The 26314-nt window shown below is 53.7% G+C and overlaps 1 protein-coding gene across 3 annotated transcripts; it reads right to left on the bottom strand.

Moving 5' to 3' along the window:
• Positions 1-25: 25 nt before the first annotated feature.
• On the bottom strand, positions 26-26269 carry ARHGAP4 (Rho GTPase activating protein 4). 3 transcript variants are annotated; one of them, XM_059679852.1, is made up of 22 exons: positions 25932-26269; positions 17484-17691; positions 17246-17408; positions 16273-16335; positions 15802-15987; positions 15066-15194; positions 14762-14983; positions 7902-8003; positions 6840-7031; positions 6664-6748; positions 6371-6398; positions 6015-6117; positions 4559-4619; positions 4406-4483; positions 4184-4318; positions 3972-4077; positions 3644-3877; positions 3476-3549; positions 3213-3396; positions 2458-2547; positions 2035-2128; positions 26-666 (listed from the first exon to the last, which is right to left on the bottom strand). In XM_059679852.1, the coding sequence occupies exons 2-22, from the start codon at positions 17687-17689 to the stop codon at positions 427-429; spliced, it is 2775 nt and encodes a 924-aa protein (XP_059535835.1). In that variant the 5' UTR covers positions 17690-17691; positions 25932-26269; the 3' UTR covers positions 26-426. The 3 variants fall into 3 exon arrangements, with proteins under 3 accessions (XP_059535835.1, XP_059535834.1, XP_059535836.1); XM_059679851.1 differs by lacking the exon at positions 25932-26269 and adding an exon at positions 22603-23879; XM_059679853.1 differs by lacking the exons at positions 3644-3877; positions 25932-26269 and adding an exon at positions 22603-23881.
• Positions 26270-26314: the final 45 nt, after the last annotated feature.

Raw genomic sequence — 26314 nt, 5'->3', positions numbered from 1 at the left:
AAAACAAGAGACCTGGCTCACGTAGGGGAGTCAATGCTCAAGTCTTTATGAATGGCTGCCAGGCCTGCCAACCCCCGCCAGTCTTGTGCCCTCGGTTGAAGCAGAGAAGGGCCTGGGCACTGGCAGGCCTGCTCATCTGAGCAAGGGCACCCACCACCCAACAGCCACTGATGAGCCCTCACAGGCAAGCTGGGGAGGGACTGCCCCCAGCCTCCACTGGCTGCGTCCCAAAGGGGCCTAAGCCAGGGCTGGGGCAGGCAGGGGCTCGGTTGGGCAGCCGTGTCCTTCTTTCCGCAAAGGGTCAAGAGCAGGTGCTCTGTGCTTGCTGGACAGGGCCAGGGAGAAGCAAAGGGCCTGGGGAGGGAGGAGGGTCTTGCTGGCAACCCTTAGGGTGAGGGGGGGGTGTGCTGAGGAGCCAGCAGCACCTCAGTGTGGCTTGAGGGGTGAGTCCAGGCCCGGGGGTTGGGATGATGAGGATGAGGGTGAGGCCGGCGCCCCAGGGCTGCGGGAGAAGCCTTTGTTCTTGCCCAGGCGGCCACAGCCTAGAAGCTTCGGGCTGCGGGGCCCGGGGCTGGGAGAGTTGGTGGATGCTGGCCCCAGGCCCTGGCGGATGGTAGTCTTTCCCAAGAGCTCCTTAAAGACGGAGTCCATGGTCTGCGCCACAGCCTGGCAGAGGTGAGAGGGAGGGCATCTGGTAGGAATGTCCCTCACTGCCCTGCCACTCCCCCCACCCCCGGGGCAGTGTGTTGACAACACGGTGACCACAGGAGTGAGGCCCTCCTACCCCCTGCTGCCCAAGCCTCCACCGGAACCCCCCACTCCCAAACCAAAGTCATCTGCCACCAACCTGTCCCTCCTCCCTTGCCCAGTTTTCCTCCTGCCACTTTTGGTGTGGCTGTCACCACCTCCTTTGGGGACATCAATCTTCAACCCAGCCTCGAGTGTGGGAGCCTCTGGCTGGGCCCTGACTGCCCCCTTCTCCTTCTCATGCCCACTCTCTCCCGGCCTGAGATCTCCCAGCATGCAGGAGCTCCCAAATCAGCATCCAGCTGTACCCCGCTGGGCCCCACCTGCTGACGGCCTCCCCTGGAATCTCTCAGCTACCCAGCCCCGCCCCACCACCTGGTGGTCCAACTCAGCCCCCTGTCTCCCGGCTCTCAGCCTGGCCACTGGGCCACACCCGACACAGCCTACTCTCAAGCTCTCTCCTTGGGCCCAGTCTGATCTCAGGGCCTGTCTCAGCTGGGAGCAGTGAGCACCCATCGGGTGGGTGCGCTGGGTCCACTAGACAGAGCAGGAAGCCGGGGCTCACCAGGCTGCACCCCTTGCCAGGGCCATGCCCAGCACCTCCTCTTGCCCCCTGAGAGAACCACTGTCCTGCCCAGCTCCATAGCCAGCCACCCCCTCCGACCTCTTTGCCATCTGTCCCTTTCGTCCTCCCTGGTCCACCAAGCTCCTGCCATGTCACCACCTGCCACCCAGCCTGGCTCTAGATTCCAGCCTTGAAGCCTGCCCGGTAGCCCCTCTCCCAAACCACTCGTCACTTCCCACTGAAGAACCAACCATATGAGAAATGTGGAGAGGGTGGCCCGGCCAGCGTAGCTCAGTGGTTGAGCATCGGCCTATGAACCAGGAGGTCACGGTTCGATTCCCAGTCATAGCACATGCCTGGGTTGCGGGCTCGATCCCCAGTGGGGGGCGTGCAGGAGGGAGCTGATCGATGATTCTCTCTCATCATTAATGTTTCTCTCTCTCCCTCTCCTTTCCTCTCTGAAATCAATAAAAAAATATTTTTAAAAAAGAACCATGAAGCCCAAATGCATGAGCCTCTGTGTCCCCTGTCCTTGCCCCTGGGCCCATCCTTCCCCTCACTGGCCTGCCCCTCTCTGGGATGGGCTCAGCCAGCCTGTCTGAGGTCAGGAAGGACAGACTCCACCCTCAGGAGGGAAGAATTTGGTTCATAAGGGGAGGCAAGGCACCCTCCCCCCCCCAGAGAGATATCCCCCACCTGCCGCTCAGCCGTCCCCCACTCACCTTATCCATCTCCACATGTCGATCTGGGGAGGTTGGGACCAAACAGTGCCGTCTGTGCCCAAAAGAGCCCCCGGATGGGGTACATAGTTCTGGCCTGCAGGGCACAGACAGTGAGCCAGGTGGGGCCGTGGGAAGTCTCCACAACCTGCCAGTGACTCCTCCCATCCCAGGGTGTGGCCAAGAGAAAGACAGTGAGGCTGGCCCAGCGGGTCCATTCTGTCCTCCTGTGGCATCCCTCACCCAGACAACTCTCCCCCCACTGGGCTTCTCTCCAGGTGCCCAAAACCTGACCCCATCCCCCTCCAGCCCGGCCCATTGCCTGCTGCCTGGGACAGGCTTGGCCCCCAGAGCAGTGCTCAGGTGGGGGCAGGCAGTGAGGCCACCAGAAGGGTCTTCCCGAGGGGCCAAACTCCCCTTGCTCACCGCTGGGTGACCTCCACAGCCGGGAGGCCCTCCGCACTGCTCAGCAGCTCCCCAGCCTGCAGCTCTGGGCCCATAGCGTGCTTCTCTGCTCTGGGGTCAGAAAGATGGCCTGTTTACGTTGCTGGGGGCCAGCAGGTTTTGTGCCCTCAGTGGCAGCAAGAAGTGCTCAGAAGGGCACACAGAAAGCCTACAGGCTGCCCAGCCAGCGTGGCTCAGTGGTTGAGCACTGACCTATGAACCATGAGGTCATGGTTCAATTTCCAGTCAGGGCACATGCCCAGGTTGTGAGCTTGATCCCCAGTGTGGGGCATGCAGGAGGCAGCCTATCAATAATTCTCTCTCATTATTGATGTTTCTATCTCTCCCTCTTCCTTCCTCTCTGAAATCAATTTTTAAAAATATTTTTTTAAAAAAAGCCTCCAGCCCTAACCGGTTTGGCTCAGTGGATAGAGCGTCAGCCTGCAGAGTGAAAGGTCCCAGGTTCAATTCCGGTCAAGGGCATGTACCTTGGTTGCAGGCACATCCCCAGTAGGGGGTGTGCAGGAGGCAGCTGATCGATGTTTCTATCTCATCGATGTTTCTGACTCTCTATCCCTCTCCCTTCCTCTCTGTAAAAAAGCAATAAAATATATTTTTAAAAAGTTAAAAAAAAATAAAAAAGCCTCCAGACTCTGAGACTTGGGGTAGGAAAGGGCCAGTACCTGGGGGAAGGGCAGCTGTGGAGAGTCTCTGGACAGCATGGGGCACTCACTTACCCCTCAGGCAGCGTGATGTACTTGTGCGGAATGAGCCCGCAGGTGCCAGCATACTCGCCCCGCCACCAGTCGTCCGAGGCCCGCTCGTGCAGCCGCAGCACGTCCCCACGCTGAAAGGTCAGCTCCTTGGCCGTGCGGCCCGTGTAGGAAAAGCAGGCCACCGCCTCCACGACGCCCTCCAGGACTGGGGAGAAGAAGGGGTCTGAGTGGGGGGGGCACCCAGGGCAGGGCCAGGGTGGGGTCCTCCTTCCAGATACCCTCACCATCCTCCTGGGCTGGGGTCCCAGCTTCCAGCTCCGGCTCGTTCTCGCCTGCCAGTCCCTCAACCTGGGTGTCCCTGAGGCCCAGAGTAGAGCAAGGACGATGAGCATTTAGGGGGTTCCACTGGACCGCCCCCCGAACCCCATCCCCCAGCAACACAAAGAGCGTACCCCAGGCAGCTGGCGGAAGGCGGTGCCATGCACTTCTCATAGACAGGGCCCGGCAGCAGGGTGAGGGGTGGGAAAACCCGTGCGGGCTGCACAATGAGCGTCTGCACCAGCTGGTTCACCTGGCCCTGCAAGGCCACGGGGTCCTGCCCAGGGGGCACGGGCAGCAGCGTCGGCCCAAAGCACACGGCCAGGTTGTAAGGGTCCATCATGTTCTCATCGCTATACTGGGCCAGGCTGGGGGCACACGCGGGTCACAAGCAGGGAACTCCCTGCCCTGTGTCCCCTGCACCCCCTGGGCAGCCCCCCTGGCCCCCCGAGAAGCACTCACTGGCTGAGGAAGGTGAAGAGGTAGCGCAGCACCACCAGCACTGGGCCCGGCAGCTGTGTCAGAAGGCGGCTCACCAGCTCCACCCGCTCCTCCATGGCCTCCAGCTCTGTGATCGAGGCCACCACCCCAAGAAGAGAGAAGCCCGTGAGTGCGGCCACGGGCCACTGGGGACCAGCCCTGGCCACCCCGCCGGCCTCGGGCCCTGGCCTCACCCGCAGAAGCCAGAAGCTCCAGGAATAGGTCCGGGGGGAAGAGCGGGGGATCCAGGCTCCGAAAGTAGAGCTTCAGGACCCCTGCCACCGAGTCCAGGTCGCAGGCCGAGCAGCCTTCCACCAGGGGGTCCTCCCCTGAGGACAACACAGGGTGCAGGAGGCTGAGCACAGCCGGTCTGGCCAGCCTCCCACCCTACCCCACCTCACGCTTCCTGTCCCCACCTCTCTCAAAAGCATCACGGATCTCTGAGATACGCAGCTGGGCGCCCGACACCCGGAAGATGCCCTCGTGCTGCAGGCCTGTGGGAGAACAAAGGGCTGGTGGGCACCGAGGCCTCCCCCACCCCCCAGATGGGTGCCAGGTGCCAGGCTTACCGTTGAGGTTAATGAAGCGGACACAGCTCTCCACCACCAGGGGCACGGGCTGGCCTGAGCTCTGGGGACAGAGAGGGTGTTCACATCTCTCTGGACACGGCACATCCCACCTTGTCCTCTCTTTTTTTGTTGTTGTTGTTTTGTTGTTGTTAATCCTCACCCGAGGATATTTTTCCATTGATTTTTTTTCCAGTTAAAGGTTCTTTTTAGTTTTGCAATTGCATTCCATATGAAAGCAATAAAAACTTAACAGTCTTAACAAGAAGTTTACAATGGAATGTTGGAACAGAAAATCTGTATACATTACCATTTACAACAACCTGACATGGTAAATTAACTGTGCAAAAAAAAATGTTCTTTCTAAATCCCTTTGCTGCCGTAACTCTTGGAGTACTACTGGTAGAAGGCCTACCTGGCGCTATTTACAAATACCCAATTTAGAATGCATAACTTACATAACCTATTACTTTAGTATCTATCTTTGACTAGTCTGTGCTCTGTGTGCGGCGGGCGGGGTCATTGATTTTTAGGGAGAGTGGGAGAGAGAAGGCAAGACAGAGAGAAACATCGATGTGAGAGAAACACATCGATTGGCTGCCTCCTGCATGAGCCCCAACCAGAGCCTGGGCCAGGGAGGAGCCTGCAACCAAGGTATGTGCCCTTGACCGGAATCAAACCTGGGACCCTTTGGTCCGCAGGCCAATGCTCTATCCACTGAGCCAAATCGGCTAGGGCCAACTTGTCTTCTCTTAACAATGTATTATGGTTGCTGGCCACAGGGCCTGGCAAGCTGCATGCAAGATCGGCTCCCAGGTGTCTGATGTCCCTGTTGCCATTTTGGGGAGAGCCTTATATTTTCCTTGCTAACTATTGCTGGCGCGTGAAAATGTAATCCAATTCTGTATGTTGACCTCTAATCAAGTAGCATTGCAAAACTTGAATTTGTTCATTGAAATAGTCTGTCGACTCTATTTGGAATGTTTACATACATAATCACAGCATGAAAAATAATAGCCGCTACTTTCTGTGGATGCGTGTTACTAGCTAAGGACGGTCCCCTCCACCAGTGGAGGCCCCGTAAAGGCCCACCCAGGAAGGTGGGCTGACAAGGGTGTGGCAACAAAGGACACTGGGGTCAAAGGCAGCCAGGCCACAGAAATGGTCCAGGGCCAGAGAGAGACCAGAATGCAGGCCTGCATTTATTTATTTTTACACATATTTTTATTGATTTCAAAGAGGAAGGGAGAGAGAGGCAGAAACATCAATAATGAGGGAGACTCACTGATCAGTTGCCTCCTGCATGCCCCATACTAGGGATTGAGCCTACAACCCGGGCATGTGCCCTGACTGGGAATCGAACCGTGATCTCCTGGTTCATAGGTCAACACTCAACCACTGAGCCACACTGGCCGGGCAAGGGCCTGCATTTAGTAGGATCGTGAGGCAAAGCAAGTACCTGGATAAACTTCTCCATGTCTCCCCCGAAGAGTTTATGATGATACTGGGAGCTGGGGCGGGGGTGGCGGCTCTTCTGGAATTTTCTCTGTGTGTACTGGGCGCTGTGATGAATGGGAGCTGGCTCTGAGGGTTTCGGGCATGGAGAATAGGATGCCCCACCCCCCAGCCCAACCAAGCAGGGCCCTGGAGCGTGGGAGTTACTCCAGAACCCCCTGGGCAAAGTGGGAAATTGAGGCCACAGAGGATTGCGCAGCAGAGCTGTGCCCCAAGGACAAGGGAGGTGGGGCCATCACAGCTTGACCCCTGCAGAACCCCAGCTCCTTGAAACCAACCAGCCCCTCATGAAGGACTCACCAAGGCGCCTCCTGCTCCTCCTTGTCACCTGGGGAACAGAAAGTGTTGGTGTGCCTCTCGGGCCAGGAGGTCCTCAAGGCACTGCAGAGAGGAAGGTGTGGCCTGAAGGCCAAGGGCAGTAGCAGGGCCAAGGGTGCAATAGAGGCCAGGAACCTGGCTGGATTATTTCCTTCACGTCAAGCAACCTCTCTGGGCAGAGAGGAGCATGGGTGGGTGGGGTGCCAAGGGCAGGTGCTGCTCCTGACCCTAGGGGTGGCGTGAAAGAGACTAAGGGGGCCGGGAGTGGGGCCCACCTCGCTGAATGGCCTCCTGCAGTTTCTCGTGCTTGGCCTGCAGCTTGGCAAGGATGCTCCGCCCACTCAGGTACTCCTGGAGTTTCTGGGAAGCCCCCAAAAGAACCTGCAGTTTTAGTCCCAGCTCTGGGCCCTCCCTGTACCCCACCCCTGCCCCCCAGCCCGGCTCTTCCCACCGTGATGTAGAAGGTCTCGGTCTCCTGCTGTTGGCCCCGCCTCCGGCCCGCCTGCCGAGCACCTGGGTCCGAGCTGGTGGACTTGAGGGACTCAGTGGAGGGACAGGCCTGGAAGGAGTCAAGCATGTCCCCATCTTCCAATGCCACCACTTCCAGCAGGGCCTGCAGTGTGGCCTTCAGCGTCTTGTTCACCTGGGGAGGAGACAGGGCAGGAAGAAATGGGGGACAGGCAAGGGACAAGAATCCAACTCTGGCCCGGCCAGTCTGGCTCAGTGGTTGAGCATCGACCTATGAACCAGGAGGTGATGGTTCAATTCCTGGTCAGGGCACATGCCTGGGTTGTGGGCTTGATCCCTTGTGTGGGGTGTGCAGGAGGCAGCCAATCAATGATTCTCACACATCATTGATGCTTCTAACCCTCTCTCCCTCTCCCTTCTTCTCTCTGAAATCAATTTAAAAAATATATATGTATGTATTTTTTAATCCTCACCCGAGGATATTTTTCCACTGATTTTTAGAGAGAGTGGAAAAGAAAGGGAAAGACAGAGAGAAACATCAATGTGAGAGGAAAACATCGATTGGTTGCCTCCTGCACAAGCCCTGACCCAGGCCGGGGAGAGGCCTGCAACCAAGGTACATGCCCTTGACTGGAATCAAACCTGAGACACTTTGGTCCACAGGCCGATGCTCTATCCACTGAGCCAAACCAACTAGGGCTATAAAACATATTTTTTTAGCCGAAACCGGTGTGGCTCAGTGGATGGAGCATCAGCCTGCGGACTGAAGGATCCCGGGTTCGATTCCGGTCAAGGGCATGTACCTTGGGTGCGGGCACATCCCCAGTAGGAAATGTGCAGGAGGCGGCTGATCGATGTTTCTCTCTCATCGATGTTTCTAACTCTCTATCTCTCTCCCTTCCTCTCTGTAAAAAATCAATAAAATATATTTTAAAACAAACAAACATTTTTTTTAAAAAGAATCCAGAAGAGGAAGGGAGGTTATGGCCATCTGGTTCCGCGTCTCCAAGACCCTATCCCCCACGCCAGGCCGGGCCACTCATACCTCCTCTGTCTCTATGGTTTGTCGGTCCAGGCGGCTCTGGATATTCTGGGCTCTGGGCAGAATCTCGTCCCGCAGCTCCACCTCCACCTGGATCTCAGCCACCTGCAAAGGGCAGCGTCAGGGAACTGAGGCCGAGCCTGAAGACAGAGAGCTCAGACGTGGGAGTGGGGGCAGGGGCGGGCACTGAGGTCTGCGGGGCACGAGGGAACTGAGCACATTCCACTGCCTCATGTACAGGACCAGCAGGCCTTGACGCTTTGTACATCTGCATCCGAACAATAGCAAGGGCGCCGCCCCAAGAGAAAGGAGCATGCCCAGACTTGCGCATGGATGCTCATGGCTGCACACTCATAACAGCCCAAAGGCAGCAGCAACCCCAGTGCCCAACAGCTGATGAATGGATCAGCAAGTGTGGCGCATCCACGCTAAATAGAATGTTATTCAGGCACGAAAATGAATGAAGTCCTGGCTGATCCCTGCTACAAGGTGGGTGAACCTTGAAGACATTCTATTGAGTGAAAGAAGCCAGACACAAAGGCCGTATATTCCCTGAGTCTATTTACATAAAATGTCCAGAAGAAGCAACTCCATAGAGACAGAAAGGAGATTAGTGGGTGCCAGGGGCTGGGGGAGGGGAATGCAGGGTTAAGTGTCTAATGGGAACAGAGTTTCAATTTGGGAAGATGAAAAAGTCCTGGAAGTGGATGGTGGTCGTGGTTCATGTGCTTAATGCCACTGAACCGTACACTTCAAAAATGGTATATCTTATGTATATTTTACCACAATGATAAAAAATAATCTCCACCAAAAAAAACTATTAGAAACAATAAACAAATACAGTCAAGTTGCAGGATACAGAATCAATATGCAAAAATCCATCGCCTTCCTGTATACTAACAACAAAATTTCAGAAAAAGAAATGAAGAAAAAGAAAACAATTCCTGCCCTAGCCGGTTTGGCTCAGTGGATAGAGCGTTAGCCTGCGGACTGAAGGGTCCTGGGTTCAATTCTGATCAAAGGCACATGCCTGGGTTGCAGGCTCATGCAGGGGGCAGCCAATCAATGGTTCTCTCTCATCATTGATGTTTTTATCTCTCTATCCTTCTCCCTTACTCTCTGAAATCAATAAACATATATTTAGGAAAAAAACCACAAAAAAATAACCGCCCCCCAAAACAATTTATTTTGCAATTGCAACCAAAAGAATAAAATACCCAGGAAAAAAACTTAACAAAGAACATGAAAGACCTATATACTGAAAATTACAAAGCTTTATTAAAAGAGATCGAAAAAGACATAACAAAATGGGAAAATATTCCATGCTCATGGATTGGAAGAATCAACATAGTTAAAATGGCTATATTAACCAAAGCAATACACAGATTTAATGCAATCCCCATCAAAATCCCAATGTCATTTTTTAAAGAAATAGAATGAGAAAGCATCAGATCTGTATGGAACAACAAAGGACCCAGAATAGCCAAAGCAATCCTGAGGAAAAAAAACAAAGCTAGAGATATCATGCTACCTGTCTTCAAATTATACTACAGAGCTATGATAATCCAAACAGCATGGTATTGGCAGAAAAAAGACACACAGATCAATGGAACAGGATAGAGAGCCAAGCTATAAAACCACGTGTATGCCCTACTGGCATGGCTCAATGGTTGAGCATCGATCTAAGAACCCAGAGGTCACGGTTTGATTCCCCATCAGGGCCCATGCCTGGGTTGTGGGTGTGATCCCCAGTGTGGGGCGTGCAGGCAGCCGATCAATGATTCTCTCTCATCATTGGTGTTTCTGTCTCCCTCTCCCTTCCTCTCTGAAATCAATAAAAAATATGTATTTTTTAAAACCACATGTATATGGACATAATTTTCAACAAAGGAGCCAGAAACACACAATGGAGTAAAGGTAGTCTCTTCAATAAATGGTGCTAGAAAAACTGAAAAGCCACATGCAAATGAATGAAACTGGATTACAGCTTGTCCCCATGGTCAAAAATTAATTCAAAATGGACCAAAGACCTAAATATAATATCTGAAACAATGTTACATAAAAGAAAATATAGATACCAAACTTATGAATCTTGGTCGTAGAGAACATTTTATGAACTTGACTCCAAGGGAAGTAAAGGCAAAAATAAATGAATGGGATTATATCAAACTGAAAAGCTTCTGCACAGCAAGAAAAACAGACAACAAAACAAAGAGGCAGCCAACAAGATGGGAGATGATATTTGTAAACAGTAGCTCCAACAAAGGTTTAGTTTCCAAAATATATAAAGGACTCATTAAACTCAACACCAAATAAACAAACAACTCAATCAAAAAGCGGGCAGAGGACCTGAAAATAGACCTCTCCCAAGAAGACATACAAACAGCCAATAGATATATGAAAAGATGTTCAACCTCACAGGCAATGAGGGAAATGCAAATCAAAAGTACAATGAGCTACCACCTCCCACCTGTTAGAGTGGCCATTATCAACAAGACAAGCAAATGACAAGTGTTGGAGAGGCTGTGGAGAAAAGGGAACCCTCATCCACTGCTGGTGGGAAGGTAGACTGGTACAACCACTGTGGAAAGCAGTCTGCTGATTCCTCAAACAATTAAGAATAGAGCTACCATATGACCCAGCAATCCCTCTCCTGGGGATAGACCCCAAAAACTCGAAATCATGTATTTGCAAAGATATATACACCTCTATGTTCACTGCAGCATTATTCACGGTGGCCAAGACATGGAGACAACCAAAGTGTCCCTCGATAGAGGACTGGATAAAGAAGCTGTGGTACATATACACAATTTTTAAAAAAATATATTTTATTGATTTTTTACAGAGAGGAAGGGAGAGGGATAGAGAGTTAGAAACATCAATGAGAGAGAAACATTGATCAGCTGCCTCCTGCACACCCCCAACTGGGGATGTGACCACAACCAAGGTATATGCCCTTGACCAGAATCGAACCTGGGACCTTTCAGTCCGCAGGCTGACGCTCTATCCACTGAGCCAAACCGGTTAGGTGGAATACTACTCAGCCATAAAAAGGATGAAATAGTGCCATTTGCAACAACAGGGATGGACCTTGAGAACATTATGCTAAGTGAAATAAGTCAGTCAGGAAAAGCTAAGAACCATATGATTTTACTCATATGTGGGATATAAAACTGAAACTGGTGAACACAAACAGCAGTGTGGTGGTTGCCAGAGGGAAGGGAATGGGGGGAGATGGGGGTCCTAATATAAGGTGACAGGAGAAGGTTTGACTTTGGGTGGTGGGCACACAGTGCAATATACAGATCTTGTAACATAGAAACCCACACATGAAACCTATACGTTCCTATTGACCAATGTCACCCTAATAAATTTAACAAATAAATACTTTTTAAAAGACTATCAAGGCCATAGGGAGCACTGAGGTTAGAAGACCCACCCTCTCAAAACCCACACTATTAGCAGAAAGCTAGAGATTTACTCTCGGGAAAGGATAAATCAGAGGAATGCTGGACTCAGGGACACCAGTCACAGCTGAAGGTGACGAAACACCCTACTGATGAGAAAGACCAAGGCAGCCGCCGCCATCTGGAGCTGGCCGGGCACTCACAGCTGGGTCTTGGTGCTGTCCCACTGACCATACGGAATGTCAGAGAGCATCAGCATCAGACAAGGCCCCTCTGTGACCATGAGGGGTGAAGACAAAAGCATGACCACCTTGTAATCATGTCTGCACACAAACAAAAACGCTGTCCAAGCCACAAATATAAGCAAACTTTCCTCTGTCCCAGCTCCTGAGTGACTGCTGCTTCCTCACCGAAGACAGCTTTAGCCTCCCTTCATCGCTCACCCTGACTTCCAGGTAAGACTTTTTTTGTTGTTGTTAATCTCACCTAAGGATATTTTTCTGTTGATTTTTTTAAAGAGTGGAAGGGAGAGGGAGAGACACAGAGAGAAACATCAATGTGAGAGAGACACATCAATTGGTTGCTTCCCACACATGCCCCACCCGGAGCCTGCAACCAAGGTACGTGCCCTTGACCGGAATCGAACCCACAACCCTTCGGTCCAAGGGCCAATGTTCTATCTACTGAATCAAACCGGGTAGGGCTAGATAAGACTTATTAAGACACACACTCAGAGTTACCCCTGCTTCCTGTCAACATCCAAGCCAGAGTCAAGCCTCTCTCCCAACTCCCCTCCCCCCATCTAGGCCAAGTCCTAGTTTTTCCTAGCAACCTCTTACTGAGATGCACCTTCTCGGTTCCCCAAGGTGTGGGTATCCCTCGCTGCACTGATGTGAGTCCCTGCCCAGCCACCCTGTGGGGAAGGGCACTGTTGACCAGCTCTGCTCACACACATCACATTTTTAAAAAAATGATTTCAGAGAGGAAAGGAGAGGGAGAGAGGGATAGAAACAGTAATAATGAGAGAGAATCATAGATTGGCTGCCCCCTTCATGCCCCCCCCCCGAACTGGGCATGGAGCCCACAACCCGGGCATGTGCCCTGATCGGGAATCGAACCGTGACCTCCTGGTTCATAGGTGGACGCTCAACCACTGAGCCACGGCGGCTGGACCACATCATGTATTTAATTCCCCTCTCTGTGCCTCCTCTTAAATATGAACTGATAGCCAAGTCAGCCATTTCAGGGAAACTCTAAAATGGAAGACAGATCAATTTGTTTTTTAAAACAAATTTTTAAAAATACTGAAAGAAGCTCTGGCCAGTTTGGCTCAGTGGATGGAGTGCTGGCATGCGGACTGGGGGGTCCCGGGTTCGATTCCAGTCAAGGGCATGTGCCTTGGTTGGGGGCACATCCCCAATGGGGAGTGTGCAGGAGGCAGCTCATCGATGTTTCTCTCATTGATGTTTCTGACTCTCTATCCTTCTCCCTTCCTCTCTGTAAAAAATCAATAAAATATATTTAAAAAAAAATACTGGAAGAAAATGCAAGGAACAGAGAAAATTGTCAAGCAAACAAAAATAAACATTGCAGAAAGATCTGAGAAGATACTGTATTCGTGAAACAAGAACAAAGGATTATTTTAAACAGGAATTTGGAAAACAAAACAGAACTCTTAGAAACAAAAGTATGAAAGTACACTTTTTAAAAAATTCAACAAGGGGTTGGAAGAGGTCGTTGAAGAAATCTCTCAGAAAGCAGAATTAAAAGGCATAGAGATGTGGAAATAGGAAAGAGCATAGATAAGGAAATTAGAGAATTAACCCATGAGGTCCAACGTTTAATTACAAGAAGTCTCATTTTATTTTATTTTTCAATTACAGTTGACAGTCAATATTATTTTTATGTTAGTTTCAGGCATGCAGGAGGCAGCCGATCAATGACTCTCTATCATCACTGATGGTTCTGTCTCTCTCTCTCCCCCTCCCTTCCTCGCTCTGAAATCAATAGAAATATATTTTAAAAAGTAAAAATAAGAGCGAGCGCAGAGATGGCGTGGCACGGTGGACAAGGTGAGAGGACTATTACAGGGATATGGTGGGGCTGAGCCCTGGTCGTGCATGGAAGGAAGTCAGCGGAGCCTATGGAAAGTTGAAAAGCAACTAGCAGCCACTGCATGATCTGAACACGCAGACGGAAGGCCCAGAAGCAGCAGCTAGAAGACGGGGAAGTGGCTATTTTGGGGGAGTAGGAATCAAGAACAGAAAGGGTGAGGTCAAGAATGGCTGTATGCCACTGGAAGCCTGGAGTAACCTTTGACTTTTTCTTTCTTTTTTTAAAAAATATACTTTTAATGATTTCAGAGAGAGCAAAGGAGAGGGAGAGAGAAACATCAATGATGAGAGAGAATCACTGATCAGCTGCCTCCCACACGCCCCACACTGGGGATCAAGCCTGCAACCTGGGCATGGGCCCTGACCGGGAATTGAACCGTGACCTCCTGGTTCATAGGTTGCTGCTCAACCATTGAGCCACGCCGGCCCGGCATCTTTGACTTTTTCAACCATTATTTTGGTCAAAAGACAGATAAAATAACTGAAAGCTCCATGCAATCCCAGTCCATGCGCAATGCCCATTAGGATAAACTGGTAAAGGAAAAAAATAGTGCAGAGACAAGTAAAAAGATGCCTACTGCCTGGCTGGCGTGGCTCAGTGGTTGAACGTTGGCCTATGAACCAGGAGATCACAGTTTGATTCCAGGTCAAGGCACATGCCTGGATTGTGGGCTCCATCCCCCTGCACATCCCACACTGGGCTCCATGCCTAGCCCTAGCTGGTTTGGCTCAGTGGATAGACCGTCGGCCTGCGGACTGAAGGGTCCCAGGTTCCATTCCCAGTCAGGGCACATGCCCAGGTTTCGGGCTCCATCCCCAGTGAGGAGGGCATGCAGGGGGCAGCTGATCAATGATTCTCTCTCATCATTGATGGTTCTATCTCTCTCTCCCTCTCCCTTCCTCTCTGAAATCAATAAAAACATATTTTAAAAAACAATGCCTAGCTATATTTTACTGCTTGTATGGTTTATTTCCCTCCAAGTCTGTTATGAAATGTCTAAAACATACAGAACAATTGGAAGACAACTATATGGATAGCCATAAGCCCACCTACCACCTGGTGTCCACACTAGTGATATTTTTGCTGTGTTTGCCGTTGGGGTAGGTGGGTGCTCATTCGCTGAGTGAACTGCAATGAACCACAGAAATTTGTTTGCTTCAAATGCAAGCATGGAGATGTCATTTGCCTCAAGGCCATTGAATGAGGGTCCAAGAAATGAGCTACATTCGAGTTTCAACCCCTTAGCAAGGTGAAATTCATTGACTTACCTGAAGGGCAGAGAACGCAAAGCCCTTGGCGTCGATGCTGGGGGCATTAAGGGGCAGGGGCGGTGACTCTCACCTCATCCCCCTCATGGGGCTGGTAGTCAAAACGCTGCGGGGGGCAGAAGGCGACCGAGTGCACCTCCAGCACCTTGGCCTTGTCCCCTGGAGGATCTAGGGCCTCCACCGCCTCCTCCAGGCTGCCCAGGCCCTGCATCTGGGAGGCTTGGGTGCGGCTCTCGGCAGCCGTGTAACTCCGGAGCACCTGCCCCAGGGCCAAGTGGAACCCTGTGTCACAGCACTAGGGAGAAAGCAAGGATACGGCTCGGGCGGGCCCCAGGGCACTGGGCACCAGCTCCCGCGCCTGTCCACCTTGCACTTACGTCCATGAGGTCCAAGACGTCATACAAGTAGTAGTTGCTGACTGCGGCGTTGACACTGGCCAGGCTGAGCAGGTACTCGTTGCGCGCCTTCGTGCACTTCAGTTTGTGCTCCAAGAACTTGGCCTGACGCTGCTCAGGACCACGCAAGTACAGCAGGGTCATCTACCCGGCCATCCCTCACACTCTTTCCCCCTCCCTACCCCCTCCACGTGGACAGCTACAGCCGAAGACCCACAGGACCCTCAACAGCATGGCCAGAAACCCCGACGTGCTCAGCCACCCCTCCTGATTGTGCACAAACCCTGCAGCCTCGGGCTGGCAACCCCAGCTCCACCTCAGCTCTTCCCAGCTTGGTACCTCTACATTCTGATATTCCTGCCACCCTCAACCTCTCCATCCTCTCTTCAAATGCTCCTTATCCCTGCACAACACCCCAGCACCCACTCTCCATGTCTCCTTGCGCCTCTGAAACCTCATGGCACTGCAGGAGGCAGGGAGGATGAGTGGAAAGGCCCCTGGGCTTGGAAGCACCAGAGTTCTCTTCGCCCCTGATGAGCTGGGGGGCAGACAGCCCAGGCCCTCCTCTTACAGCCCTGCCAGAGGTCTGTGGCTCTCCCCTCCGCAGCCCTACCTTCCCCCCACCACCTTCTAGCAGGCCCCAGTCAGGGCCAGGGGCTCAAAGGGACAAAGGCCAGGAGCCACAGCCTTGAAACTGACCCATGGCCTCCAGGCCCACCTTTTCTACCACTCGTGATCCCTTCTTGACAGAGGTCTTGCGCAGGGGCCCTGCCTCAGTGGGGGTGGTGGCCGTGGCAGGAGCAGCACTACGGCCAGCCCGCTTCTCCTCCTGCCGCTCAGCTTCCCGGAGCTTGGCCTCGGCATTCATGCTCTCCGTGTGATACACCTGGTATGTCTTCTTGGCCTGTACGGGGGCCCAAGGCCAGGCAGCCCTGTTGAAGGCCAAGGCCACAGCCAGCCCTCCCCGTCCTCCTCCCAAACGCTCAGTGACTCAGACCTGAGAGTAAGGCAATCCCATATGAGCTCCTAGCCCACCCAGCCTGTGCCCAGAGCAGGGAGAAAGGGCCATGCTTGCAGTCCTTGAAACGTAGGGCTCTCCTGGACACCCGATCCGCCTCCTTGGGCCGGCGGGGGTGGGGGTGGGGGTGGGGATGTAATATGAGAGCCTCCCTCTGATTGGCATCCTCACCGTCTGAAGCTCAGACACCACCTCCAGGAGCTCTTCCTGCAGCTGCTGCTCCAGATCCTTACTCTGGGGAGGAGGGGAAACGTGACAGAATCACTGCCCCAGGGCGGCACCCACCGCTGTCCTGGGATGGTCACCGCACCTCAGCTGGGCACTCAAGGCTCCCCCCAGCCTGACACCCATTTGGTCCCTTAGCCCTCCCAGCCCTGATGCCTCTGTATTGCGTACCCACAGGCTGCCCTTGATAGATCCTGAGGCCATTCACACCTCCTAGACCCAGGGTCAGGGCCTTACCTTCTTTTTTTAAAAAAATGTATTTGTAGCCGAAACCGGTTTGGCTCAGTGGATAGAGCGTCGGCCTGCGGACTGAAAGGTCCCAGGTTCGATTCCGGCCAAGGGCATGTACCTGGGTTGCGGGCATATCCCCAGTAGGAGATGTGCAGGAGGCAGCTGATCGATGTTTCTCTCTCATCGATGTTTCTAACTCTCTAACTCTCTCCCTTCCTCTCTGTAAAAAATCAATAAAATATATTTTTTTAAAAAAATGTATTTGTATTGATTTCAGAGAGTAAGGGAGAGAGAGCGAGAGAAACATCAATGATGAGAATCATTGATCGGCTGCCTCCTGCACGCCCCACACTGGGATCGAGCCTGCAACCCAGGCACGTGCCCTTGAACCCTTCGTCTGAACGCAGATGCTCTATCCACTGAGCCAAACCAGCCAGGGCATGGGCCTTACCTTCTTTCTTTTTTTTTTTTAATTAATTAATTTATTTTTATATTTTTATTGATTTCAGAGAGGAAAGGAGAGGGAGAGATAGAAACATCAATGATGATATAGAATCATAGATCAGCTGCCTCCTGCACACCCCCCACTGGAGATCGAACCCACAACCTGGGCATGTGCCCTTAAACCCTTCGTCCGAACGCAGATGCTCTATCCACTGAGCAAAACCAGCCAGGGCATGGGCCTTACCTTCTTGACTATGCGCCCTACATCCTCCGCAATGTGACTCAAGCGCTGGACCAGTGGCCCGGCCAGCACCTCGCTGAGGGCCGCGCTGTCCCGGCTCTGCTGCCGAGTCTGCTGCAGCAACACGGCCCAGCAGTGCAAGGATGAGAGGAGGGTCGGCTCCTTCCTGGGGACAGAGGGGCACTCAGACTGGGAGCAGGGCTTGAGCCTGGGCACGGCCATCCTGCCAATCAGGACCTACCGGAAGCTTTGATACTCGCGGCTGCTGCCCCCCAGGCGGCCTCCTCGGCTGGAGAAGCGCTCGGCCAGCTTGTCCAGGCCCCGGGAGTACTCTAGCTCCACCTCGGCCCTGCGCCGCATGAACTCCGACAGCTCCTGCAGCAGCTCCCGCCGCAGCTCCCCTTGCAGCTCCAGGCAGCGCAATTGCTCACTCAGCTGCGAGCGCATCTCTGTGGGGAAACAGTGGCTCAGGCCTGGGCAGCAGGCTGTCCTGTCTGCCTGTCTGCCCTGAGGGCGATGGTTGGGGCAGGAGGGGAAGAAGGAGGCCCCCAGGGAGAAGTTCCAGGTTCAGACGTCCAGCTGGGCTCAGATCAGTCCTGAAGGGAGGGACCTCTGGGCTGAGGCTAAAGGGAACCAGCAAGGCCCAACTGGTTGAAGAGGAACAGGAAGGCTATTTCAGGGAGAGGGGAGAGCCATGCAAAGGGCCAGGGGTGAGAGGGAGCATGGCAGATCCAGGAGCCAGATGTGATGGTGAGAACACAAAGCTGCCCTAGCTCCATCTTGCCCTGTCCCAGCCAGGCGCCATTCACTTAGGCTTCCCATAACTCCCCGGTTTCTGGAAAGCCCCAGAATTGCTTCCCCTGCCACTTCCTGCCCCTTAGATGCCCAGGACCCCAGGCAAAACAGCCTCCCTACAAAAGCAGACACACGGGGCTGCACAGCATGGTGGCTGTGGCGCTCTGCCAAATCTGCAGTGAACTTGTGGCCAAGGCAGCCTCATGGCCAAGGCCAACAGCCGGGGGGGGGGGGGGGGGTTGGTCAGAGCTGACAAGTGAAGGGGGTGAGGAAGCTGGCCTGTCTTCTGTCCCCAGTTCCTACTCCTGATCACCCACCCCAGGACACCCCCAGTCCCACCTCCCTGCAGATAGAGCCACACCCGGGGCCCCCACTCTGCTGGCTTTTGACACCTTATCACTGGCTTGATTAAGCAACGCTGCTTTCCCCACACAGACCTACAGCCAAGAACCGCCTGAATGACGAGCTGAAGCAACGGCTGCAAACACTTTTGCCACCCACCGCGTGCCCAGGTGCGAACTGGGGCTCCTGGGTAAATAAGTCACTGTCCTGGCTTCTGGCAAGCAGGTCACCCACTTACTAATCTCTGTCCATGTGCCTCGGGAGGGACATTAACTGCTTTCTTCATTCCGCAGAAAGTTGACTACATACCCAGTTTGTGCCAGGAGCGTTCTGGCCGCAGAGAGGGCTGACCAAGCGCCTGCCCTCATGGAGCTGAGATGGGAATGGGGAACAGACAGCTAGTGAACAGACCGGAGCAGGGGGCTGGGAAGGGTTCTTTTAGAGGAGGGTGGTCAGGAACAAGTGACACTGGAGCCGAGAACTAAAGGAAGCAAGGGAGGAGCCGTGGGGACAGCCGGGGGAAGAGCAGTCAGGCAGAGGGAACAGTGAAGGTGGTTGGAGCCAGTGTGGCTGGTCAGCGATGCCAGGGGAAGTGAGGGAGTCTGAGAGGCCAGTGGGGGCACGGAGAGCCTAGGCCAGGGGACTCCCGGCTGAGGCCAAGGGAAAGGGCAGCCACAGCCCCCTTGGGCTGCCGTGGGGAGCCCAGGAAGAGGTCAGATGCCAGAGGGAAGCGCCCAGCCCAGTTGGCCGCTACTGCACCAGTCCAGGCAAAAGACAATAAGGGCTCGGTCCAGGGAGCCAACCTGCGAGGATTGGTGAAGGGCAGGACTGGGCTGGCTCTTTGAGAGGACCCCACTGTGAACAGTCCAGTCCCGGTACCATTTGGATTTCTGTGCCGCCAGTGACTTCCCAGGGGTGTGGCGTGTGGAGCAGCCTCAGTGGGTCCTGCCTGCTGGGCGCCCCCATCTCCAACTCTGATCCCCCTTTGTGGAACACCCCTTCCTATTCCCAGCCCCTGGGTCCCTCTCCCTGACTCCAGGTGCCCCAGATGTGGCTGCATGCATAACTAGTCCCTCGACCCCTTCACCCCCACCATTGGCTCAGTGATGGGCACAGGGGCCACAGTCCGCACACTTTCACTAAAATTACTGAAAAGATGCCCGGCCAGCATGGCTCAGAGGTTGTGTCAACCTATGAACCAGGAGGTCCCGGTTCAATTCCCGGTCAGGGCACATGCCCGGGTTGCGGGCTCGATCCCCAGTGTGGGGCGTGCAGGAGGCAGCCGATCAATGATTCTCTCTCATCATTGATGTTTCTACCTCTCTCTCTCCCTCTCCCTTCCTCTCTGAAATCAATAAAAAATATAATTAAAAATAAATAAAATAAAATTAGTGAAAACGTGCTCTTTTTTCCACCGAGGGGTCAAGCTGGGTAAATGGAAGCCTGGGGAAGGCAGGGGTTGGTGGTGAGGGGCAACTTCCTGACAGTGAAATCAATGCAGACCAAGGCAGAGGCAAGCAAGAGAGGGTCTTTCTATCATCTGAGGCCGGGCTCCAGTGGCTGACTCTCAGCTCCACAGGCCAGGTGGAGTGCCTTCATTGATTTGGGGTAACATTTGTGAATAAAAGTAAATTTCATTTCATTGCGAGAAACGTCTGAGACCTCAAACCTCACCTCACCTTCCTCTGGCATCTGCCCCGCCTTCCCAGAGCAACAGCTCCCTGGGGACAATGACAGTTCTGAATGGACCAGTCTGCCACACTGTTTCATTTATTCTTCAGGGCAGCCTTGCCTGGATCAGGATCCAGACATGCGCACTGGCTGGTGTCAAGTAGGAGACTTGGGAATGAGCGCTCTCTAAACACCAAGACCTGGTGCTTGGTCCCAGCCTCGAGGCTCTATCTCTGTCCACCTCTCAGATCTCAGCTCAGATGCATGCATCAGAGAACCCTTCCCTGACCTCTCCCCAAACTAGGACTGGCCCTCTTCCCACCCCCTTTCTAGACATCCGGGCTTTCCCTTTATAGTGGTCAGAGTCATAATTAAAACTGTGTGATGTCACCCATCCAGTGTTGCTCAATGGTTGAGCATCAACCTATGAACCAGGAGGTCACGATTCAATTCCTGGTCAGGGCACATGCCCGGGTTGCAGGCTTGATCCCCAGTGTGGGGTGTGCAGGAGGCAACCAATTAATGATTCTCTCTCATCATTGGTGTTTCTCTCTCTCTCTCTCCCTCTCCCTCTCTGAAATGAAAATATTTTAAAATAAAAATAATTGCCCTGGCCAGTTTGGCTCAGTGGATGGAGTGTCAGCCTGCAGATTAAAGGGTACCAGGTTTGATTCGGTCAGGGGCATGTGCCTTGGTTGTGGGCGCATCCCCAGTGGGGAGTGTGCAGGAGGCAGCTGATCGATGTTTCTCTCTCATCGATGTTTCTAACTCTCTATCTCTTCGCCCTTCCTCTCTGTAAAAAATCAATAAAATATATTTTAAAAAAATTATGTGAGGCCATGTACCTTGGTTGTGGGCACATCCCCAGTGGGAGGTGAGCAGGAGGCAGCTGATCGATGTTTCTCTCCCATTGATGTTTCTAACTCTCTATCCCTCTCTCTTCCTCTCTGTAAAAAAATCAATAAAATATATTTTTAAAAAATAATAAAAAAATTGTGTGATGCCTTATTTACTAGATGTCTCTGAGCTGTAAGGACGGAAGCGACTGGTTCTCTTTTACTCAGCAAAAGAAACAGAATAGATGCATAGAAAACATCTGTCATAAGGAAGGATGGAATCCACTGTGCTTGGGCCCCACCAGCACTTCCTGTGAGCAAGGCCTAGGTCTCACTTCTGCTGACAAGCAAAGCAGAAGAGAAGATGGCCTCCCGACCACGACTCTGCTGACCTGTCAGAATTTAGGGTGCCAAAACAGTGATCCTGTTTTCTAGCCTGGTAGGAAGTTTCTTTTGTCGGTGATGGGGGTGGGGGGCAGGGAACAGAAGCTAAAATCATCGGAGGGCCAGAGCAGATAAGGAACACCTGAAAGACAGCCTCACTCAGACTCCCAATTTTTCCGTGTCAATTAACTGACCCATATTTGCTGACTGAAGAGTTTCCAAAGTCCTTCAGCCCACCTCGTGGCATTTTGAGGAAGCAGGATGAGAAGCATTCCCTTCATCTTCAAAATGATGAAGGTGAGGCTAGGCGAGCTGGCTCACCCTCACCATTGCCTCACGCTGGCTCTGGGTGGAAGGCCGCCTCTCTAAGGTGGGGAGGACTCGGGCATATTTTAGTATCAATGGCTTGCATTGATAATTATGTTGCAGCCTGCATCTCTGTGTTGGAAGAAACTTCAGGGGTCATTTCATTGGACCTCCTAGGAGCTGTAGTGCCATGTGACTGCGTGCAAGTCACGGCTCCTCTGAGCTTCAGTTTCTCCCATGGGCAAACAGAACGATGGAGAATGATATCTGGGGGTCGCACAACTAAAGACACTGAGAAATTTTATGACCCCCAAACTGCCGGTGCTTTTGGATGCTACCCTCTTCCCTTTGCAGGAGTCACCACACCCTAAATAAAACCCCTAAATAAAACCACAGAAGTTGTCGACTAAAAATTTGCAAAGCTGATTTGCATGTGATTTGCACAGCGTGTTTATCGGGCGCCCAAAGAGGTCTACTCTTCAGAAGGCTGTGAGGCTGGCCCTGATGAATCTCTCAGGACAAGACTCACTGTGCCCGCTTGATCCAGAGACAGTGGCCCTAGCTCTGAGCCACCTCAGTGCCCAAGGGAAGGCAAAGGGGCTGGACGACAGGGACTGAAGTGGTTTAAGGACAAAGCCATCACTAATACATCCACCTAGGCGCTCGGACTTCCTTACCGGCCCCCCTCAGCAAAGACAAAGTGTTCGATTTCATTCTGGCTAGAATGCCACTTTCTGGGGGGTCACCTTGGTGCACCCAGAGGCCCCATTCTCTTCTACTTGGGTGAAGTGCAGGGAGAACTCAAGAGGGCAGAAACCAAAGAAAGAGAGTGATGGAGGAGGAAAAGGGGGATGGAAGGGGAAGGAAGGGGTGACAGTCAGGGGGCTCAGGCTCCCTCCTTCACCATCCCCTGAGGTCACTGGGGCAGGATACTGGGCCCTGGGCCAGCAACGGGACTTTTGGGGCTCCCCTACAGCCTTGGGTCCCCGCAGGGAACCCGACCGGAAGAGCCCAGCGCCCTCTCACCTTTTATTTGCGTCTCATACTCGGCCTGTAGCCCCCGCTCCCGGCGCAGCTTCCCGTGCGCGGCCATGGCAGCCCGGGCAGCGGCGCCGTCGAGCCCTGCTGCTACTACACAGGGTTCCTGGGGCTCCGCAGCCAGCACCCTGCACCAGCCCCGCCCAGCTCCGCCCCCAGCGCAGCCCCGGGGCGGGGCGACCCCCGGCCTGGCAATGCCCTCGAAGGATGCCTGGGGGAAGGGGTCCCACTGAGCTGGGGCCTTGCCACCCCTCCCGCTGGGCGCTAGGCCACACCTGGGCCGCCTTGTGCCCAGAGCTCTCCTGCCAAGCAGCCAGGGCCAGTGTGAGAGCCCCAAAGTGCCCAGCAAGCTGGCACCCTCTGGCTGCTGACCCGCCACCTCTAAAAGGCTGCCTGGCCACCACCACCATACAGCACTCTTCACAGCATGGCCACTGGCCCTCAATGCTAGGAGCTGCTCCAGGCCCTGGACTTCCTTGAGTCACCAGCTTCCCCCAGAACCTTAGGGTTTTAAGATGGAGCCCACCCTTCCCAAGTCACAGCCCTAAGGGATAAGTGCAAGGAGCCTGGAGAACCGGGTGCAACGTTCCCAGGGTGGGCTGGGAAGGAAGGTCAGCACCAGAGGATAGAACCTCAGCCGTTGTTCCCTCCAGCCCCCCTCTGAGGGGGACAGCAGTGCTCAGCTAAGGTTCCCCTTTTGCTCCACCCCATAGGGAGGAACAAGCCTTGTTTCCCCATAGGTGGTTACCACTTCCTGCTGCCGGAAGAGACTCTGTCTCCTTTCCCCTGCAGCTTGCACCTGTCCTGTCCTAGGCTTGGGGGTGGGGGTACAGCCTTCCCCCTGCCCCTTCAGAGCAAGCCTGAGGGTAAGCCTGTCCCCCCCTTATCCAGGGGTACTGTAGTTTCCCTGCACCCCTCTCTAGCAACTCAAAGCCACAGGGCAACAGCTTTCCTCCAGCAAACGGGGAAGGCAGGAGCAGGTGGCAGGTGACAAGCAGGACTATACCACTGTCTTCAGTTGGGTGGGAGGGAAATCCCTGGGATATAGATGGTGGGAGAGGAGTGAGGCTTGTGCTCAGGGAGGCTGGTTTGTAGGCACTAGTGCGAGGGGTCCAGGCCTTTGTGTGCAGGGATATCAAAGTCAGGCTCTGTACACGTGTGAGCACATGTGACCTAGACCTGCAGCCCTTTGGGGGGGCGGGGCAGGGGTGCAGGTACTTCCTGCCTTTCAACTATAAGCAATTCTCTTACCCAGAAGGGGAAAACATACCTCCTCAGCTTGCTGCCCACCCCCCCTCCCCCAGTACCAAGGGCCTTCTCTAGGATGTTATGTGTCCATGAGGCTGGGGCTGGAGGCTGGGGAGCTGGCCAAATCCCAGCAGTCCCAGGACCTGCGCCTCCAGCAGCAGGTCTCAGCTGTACCAACTGTTCGGATCCTTCAGCAAGACAGGTGAGGGAGCCTCTCCTGCCCCCTCCTGCAGCAAGGGTGCCCCCACCCCTGAAACTGCTCCTGTGTCAGGAACCCATGCTCCTCATCAGCAAACTCCAACACACCTTCCCCCCTTTTCTCCATCCGAGCCCTGAGTGATCCCTAAAAGCCCCTCAACTATCCAACAGAGCCTAGCAGAGGGTTCAAGCCCCCAGGAAGCTGATGAACTCACCTCAGCCCCTACTTTCAAATGCTCTCCTCAGTCCTTTTCTGATTCCAGAAATGCTGAGGCAATGCCCCATCCAGCCACTGCTTTAAAACCTCAAGTAATTAGCCCTAGCTTTTAGGACACTTGTTTGGCATTTAAGGCCTTAACTAGCCTCAGTTCTATTGTTCCCAGAGAATTCAAAATCCCATTATCCTGCATTAGGCAAGGACCAGATCTGCTGGGACCTTGCTAAACCTGTTAATGAGTGCAGTGTACACTTGGTCCTGAGGGGTGACCACAGGGCTGACGTGGTCAGATCTGCTGCATGGCTGACAGAGCAGAGGGGAGATGAGATAAAAGGTGAGGTTGTTACAAGTAGTCCACATCAGAGCAAGAATTGGGCCGTGAGGCCCCTATTTACCTACAAATCAGCTCTCCAGAAGTTTAACAATGAGGTGCAATGTTATGCACCTCAGTGTATAGGCTCTGGGGGGCGGGGGGGGGGAGGTGGAACGCCCCCGCAGCATATCCCAGCCACATGGCGAGAGGGTAAGGGAGCCTAGCCTGCCTTCCCTCCATCAGCCTTCCACCCACGGCTCGGTTCATAGGAATGGAAGCGGCCCCTCCCAGAGGAAGGTGCTGCAGAGGCGAGGAAGTGCTGGGCCTCAAGGGCCATTCGGGCCTGTGGCTTCCCCTCCCGCTCCCTCCCCCCCCCGCCCCCCCGCAGTTCCCACCTCCGCCCAGGAAACTCAACCGCCTGGGGGCGGCCGAGCTTCAAGGGCCCGCAAGGGAACAGGGCACCGAGGGCAAAGGGTGTGCTAGGTCCCTGTGGGCTGGGCAGAGAGAAGAAGGCGGGCGCCGCGCAAACCTCCACCGGCTCCCTCCCACCAGCGTTGGGGCGCGGCCTAGGCAGCGCCCGTGAACGCTTGCCTCCGCCGCCGGACCAGTCAGAGCCTGGGAACGAAGCCCGCCGCCGCTTGCGAACCAGAAGGGACTGACGCCAGACGCGGAGGGCGGAGCGAGTAGCGGAACCAATCAGAACAAAGCGCCGCCTGAACCAGCGAGCGAGCGGCAGTGCGCAGACGCAACCCTCAGACCTTACCCGCGCCCCCTAGCTTCAGCTCCCCCGGCTGCCTGCTGATCACGTGTCAGGCGCCAGCCAATGAGAAGCGAGCCCTAGCCCAAATGGCGAAAAATTCAGCCAGACAGGGGCAACAGCGTGCCATCTGCAGTAGCAGGGACATAAGGTAGTGACAGCTCAGGAGTGCTGAGCTTCCCTAGGAGGTGGGCAGCCCAGACAGCCTGCTCTGGGGCTAGGAGCAGCAAGTGATGGCGCTGCAGCCAGAAAAAAGGGCACAGGAACAAATTTGGGGGTTGTAGTGAAGCTGTGAAAAATAGAAGGCTTATATTCTGCATGAAATGACAGTATGCATTTGTCAAAATCCATAGAGGGAAATGTAAACCCTGGACTGTATCAATATTGGCTCATCAATTGTAACAAATGTAACACAATACTGAATGTTAATAGGGGAAACTGAGGGGGTAGATGGGGTGTGTGGAAAGGCCACACTATCTGCTCAGTTCTGTAAACCTAAAACTACTAAAAATAAAGTCTATTAATTATTTTTAAATTAAGGCTTAGGTTAGGAAGTAGATTCAAGGGACACAGGACCCACTGACCTTTTGGATGCAGGAGACGGAGAAATCAAAAGCAGTTGCCAGAACTTCAGCAACTGGATAGCTGGTTGGGCCATTATCCAGATAGGACATCAGTGGAGAAGCCCGATGAGCAGTTGGACTTAGGCATCTAAAGCCCAGCACGGCAGTGAAGAGCAGGGCTCAGAAGGCAGAACATCTGTCTCCAAGGTGGGGGTGGCTCCCAGAACTCCAAGGTCTCCCTCCCTAGCGCCCAAAGATGCTGAAAGCCATCAGACTTGGGAGTTCCACCTCCAAAGCCCACACGAAGCTACTCGGACTTTCCAGGATGTGCTGTGCCAAAGGGTCGTGAGGTCACAGGGACACAGAGGGGCCTGAGAGAGGCAACCCCCCACAAATGCGCACAC

Source organism: Myotis daubentonii, chromosome X, assembly GCF_963259705.1.
Source record: "Myotis daubentonii chromosome X, mMyoDau2.1, whole genome shotgun sequence".
NCBI classification, from domain to species: domain Eukaryota; kingdom Metazoa; phylum Chordata; class Mammalia; order Chiroptera; family Vespertilionidae; genus Myotis; species Myotis daubentonii.
The sequence above is the reverse complement of the archived record's forward strand: the minus strand, read 5'-3'. Positions and strand labels throughout refer to the sequence as shown.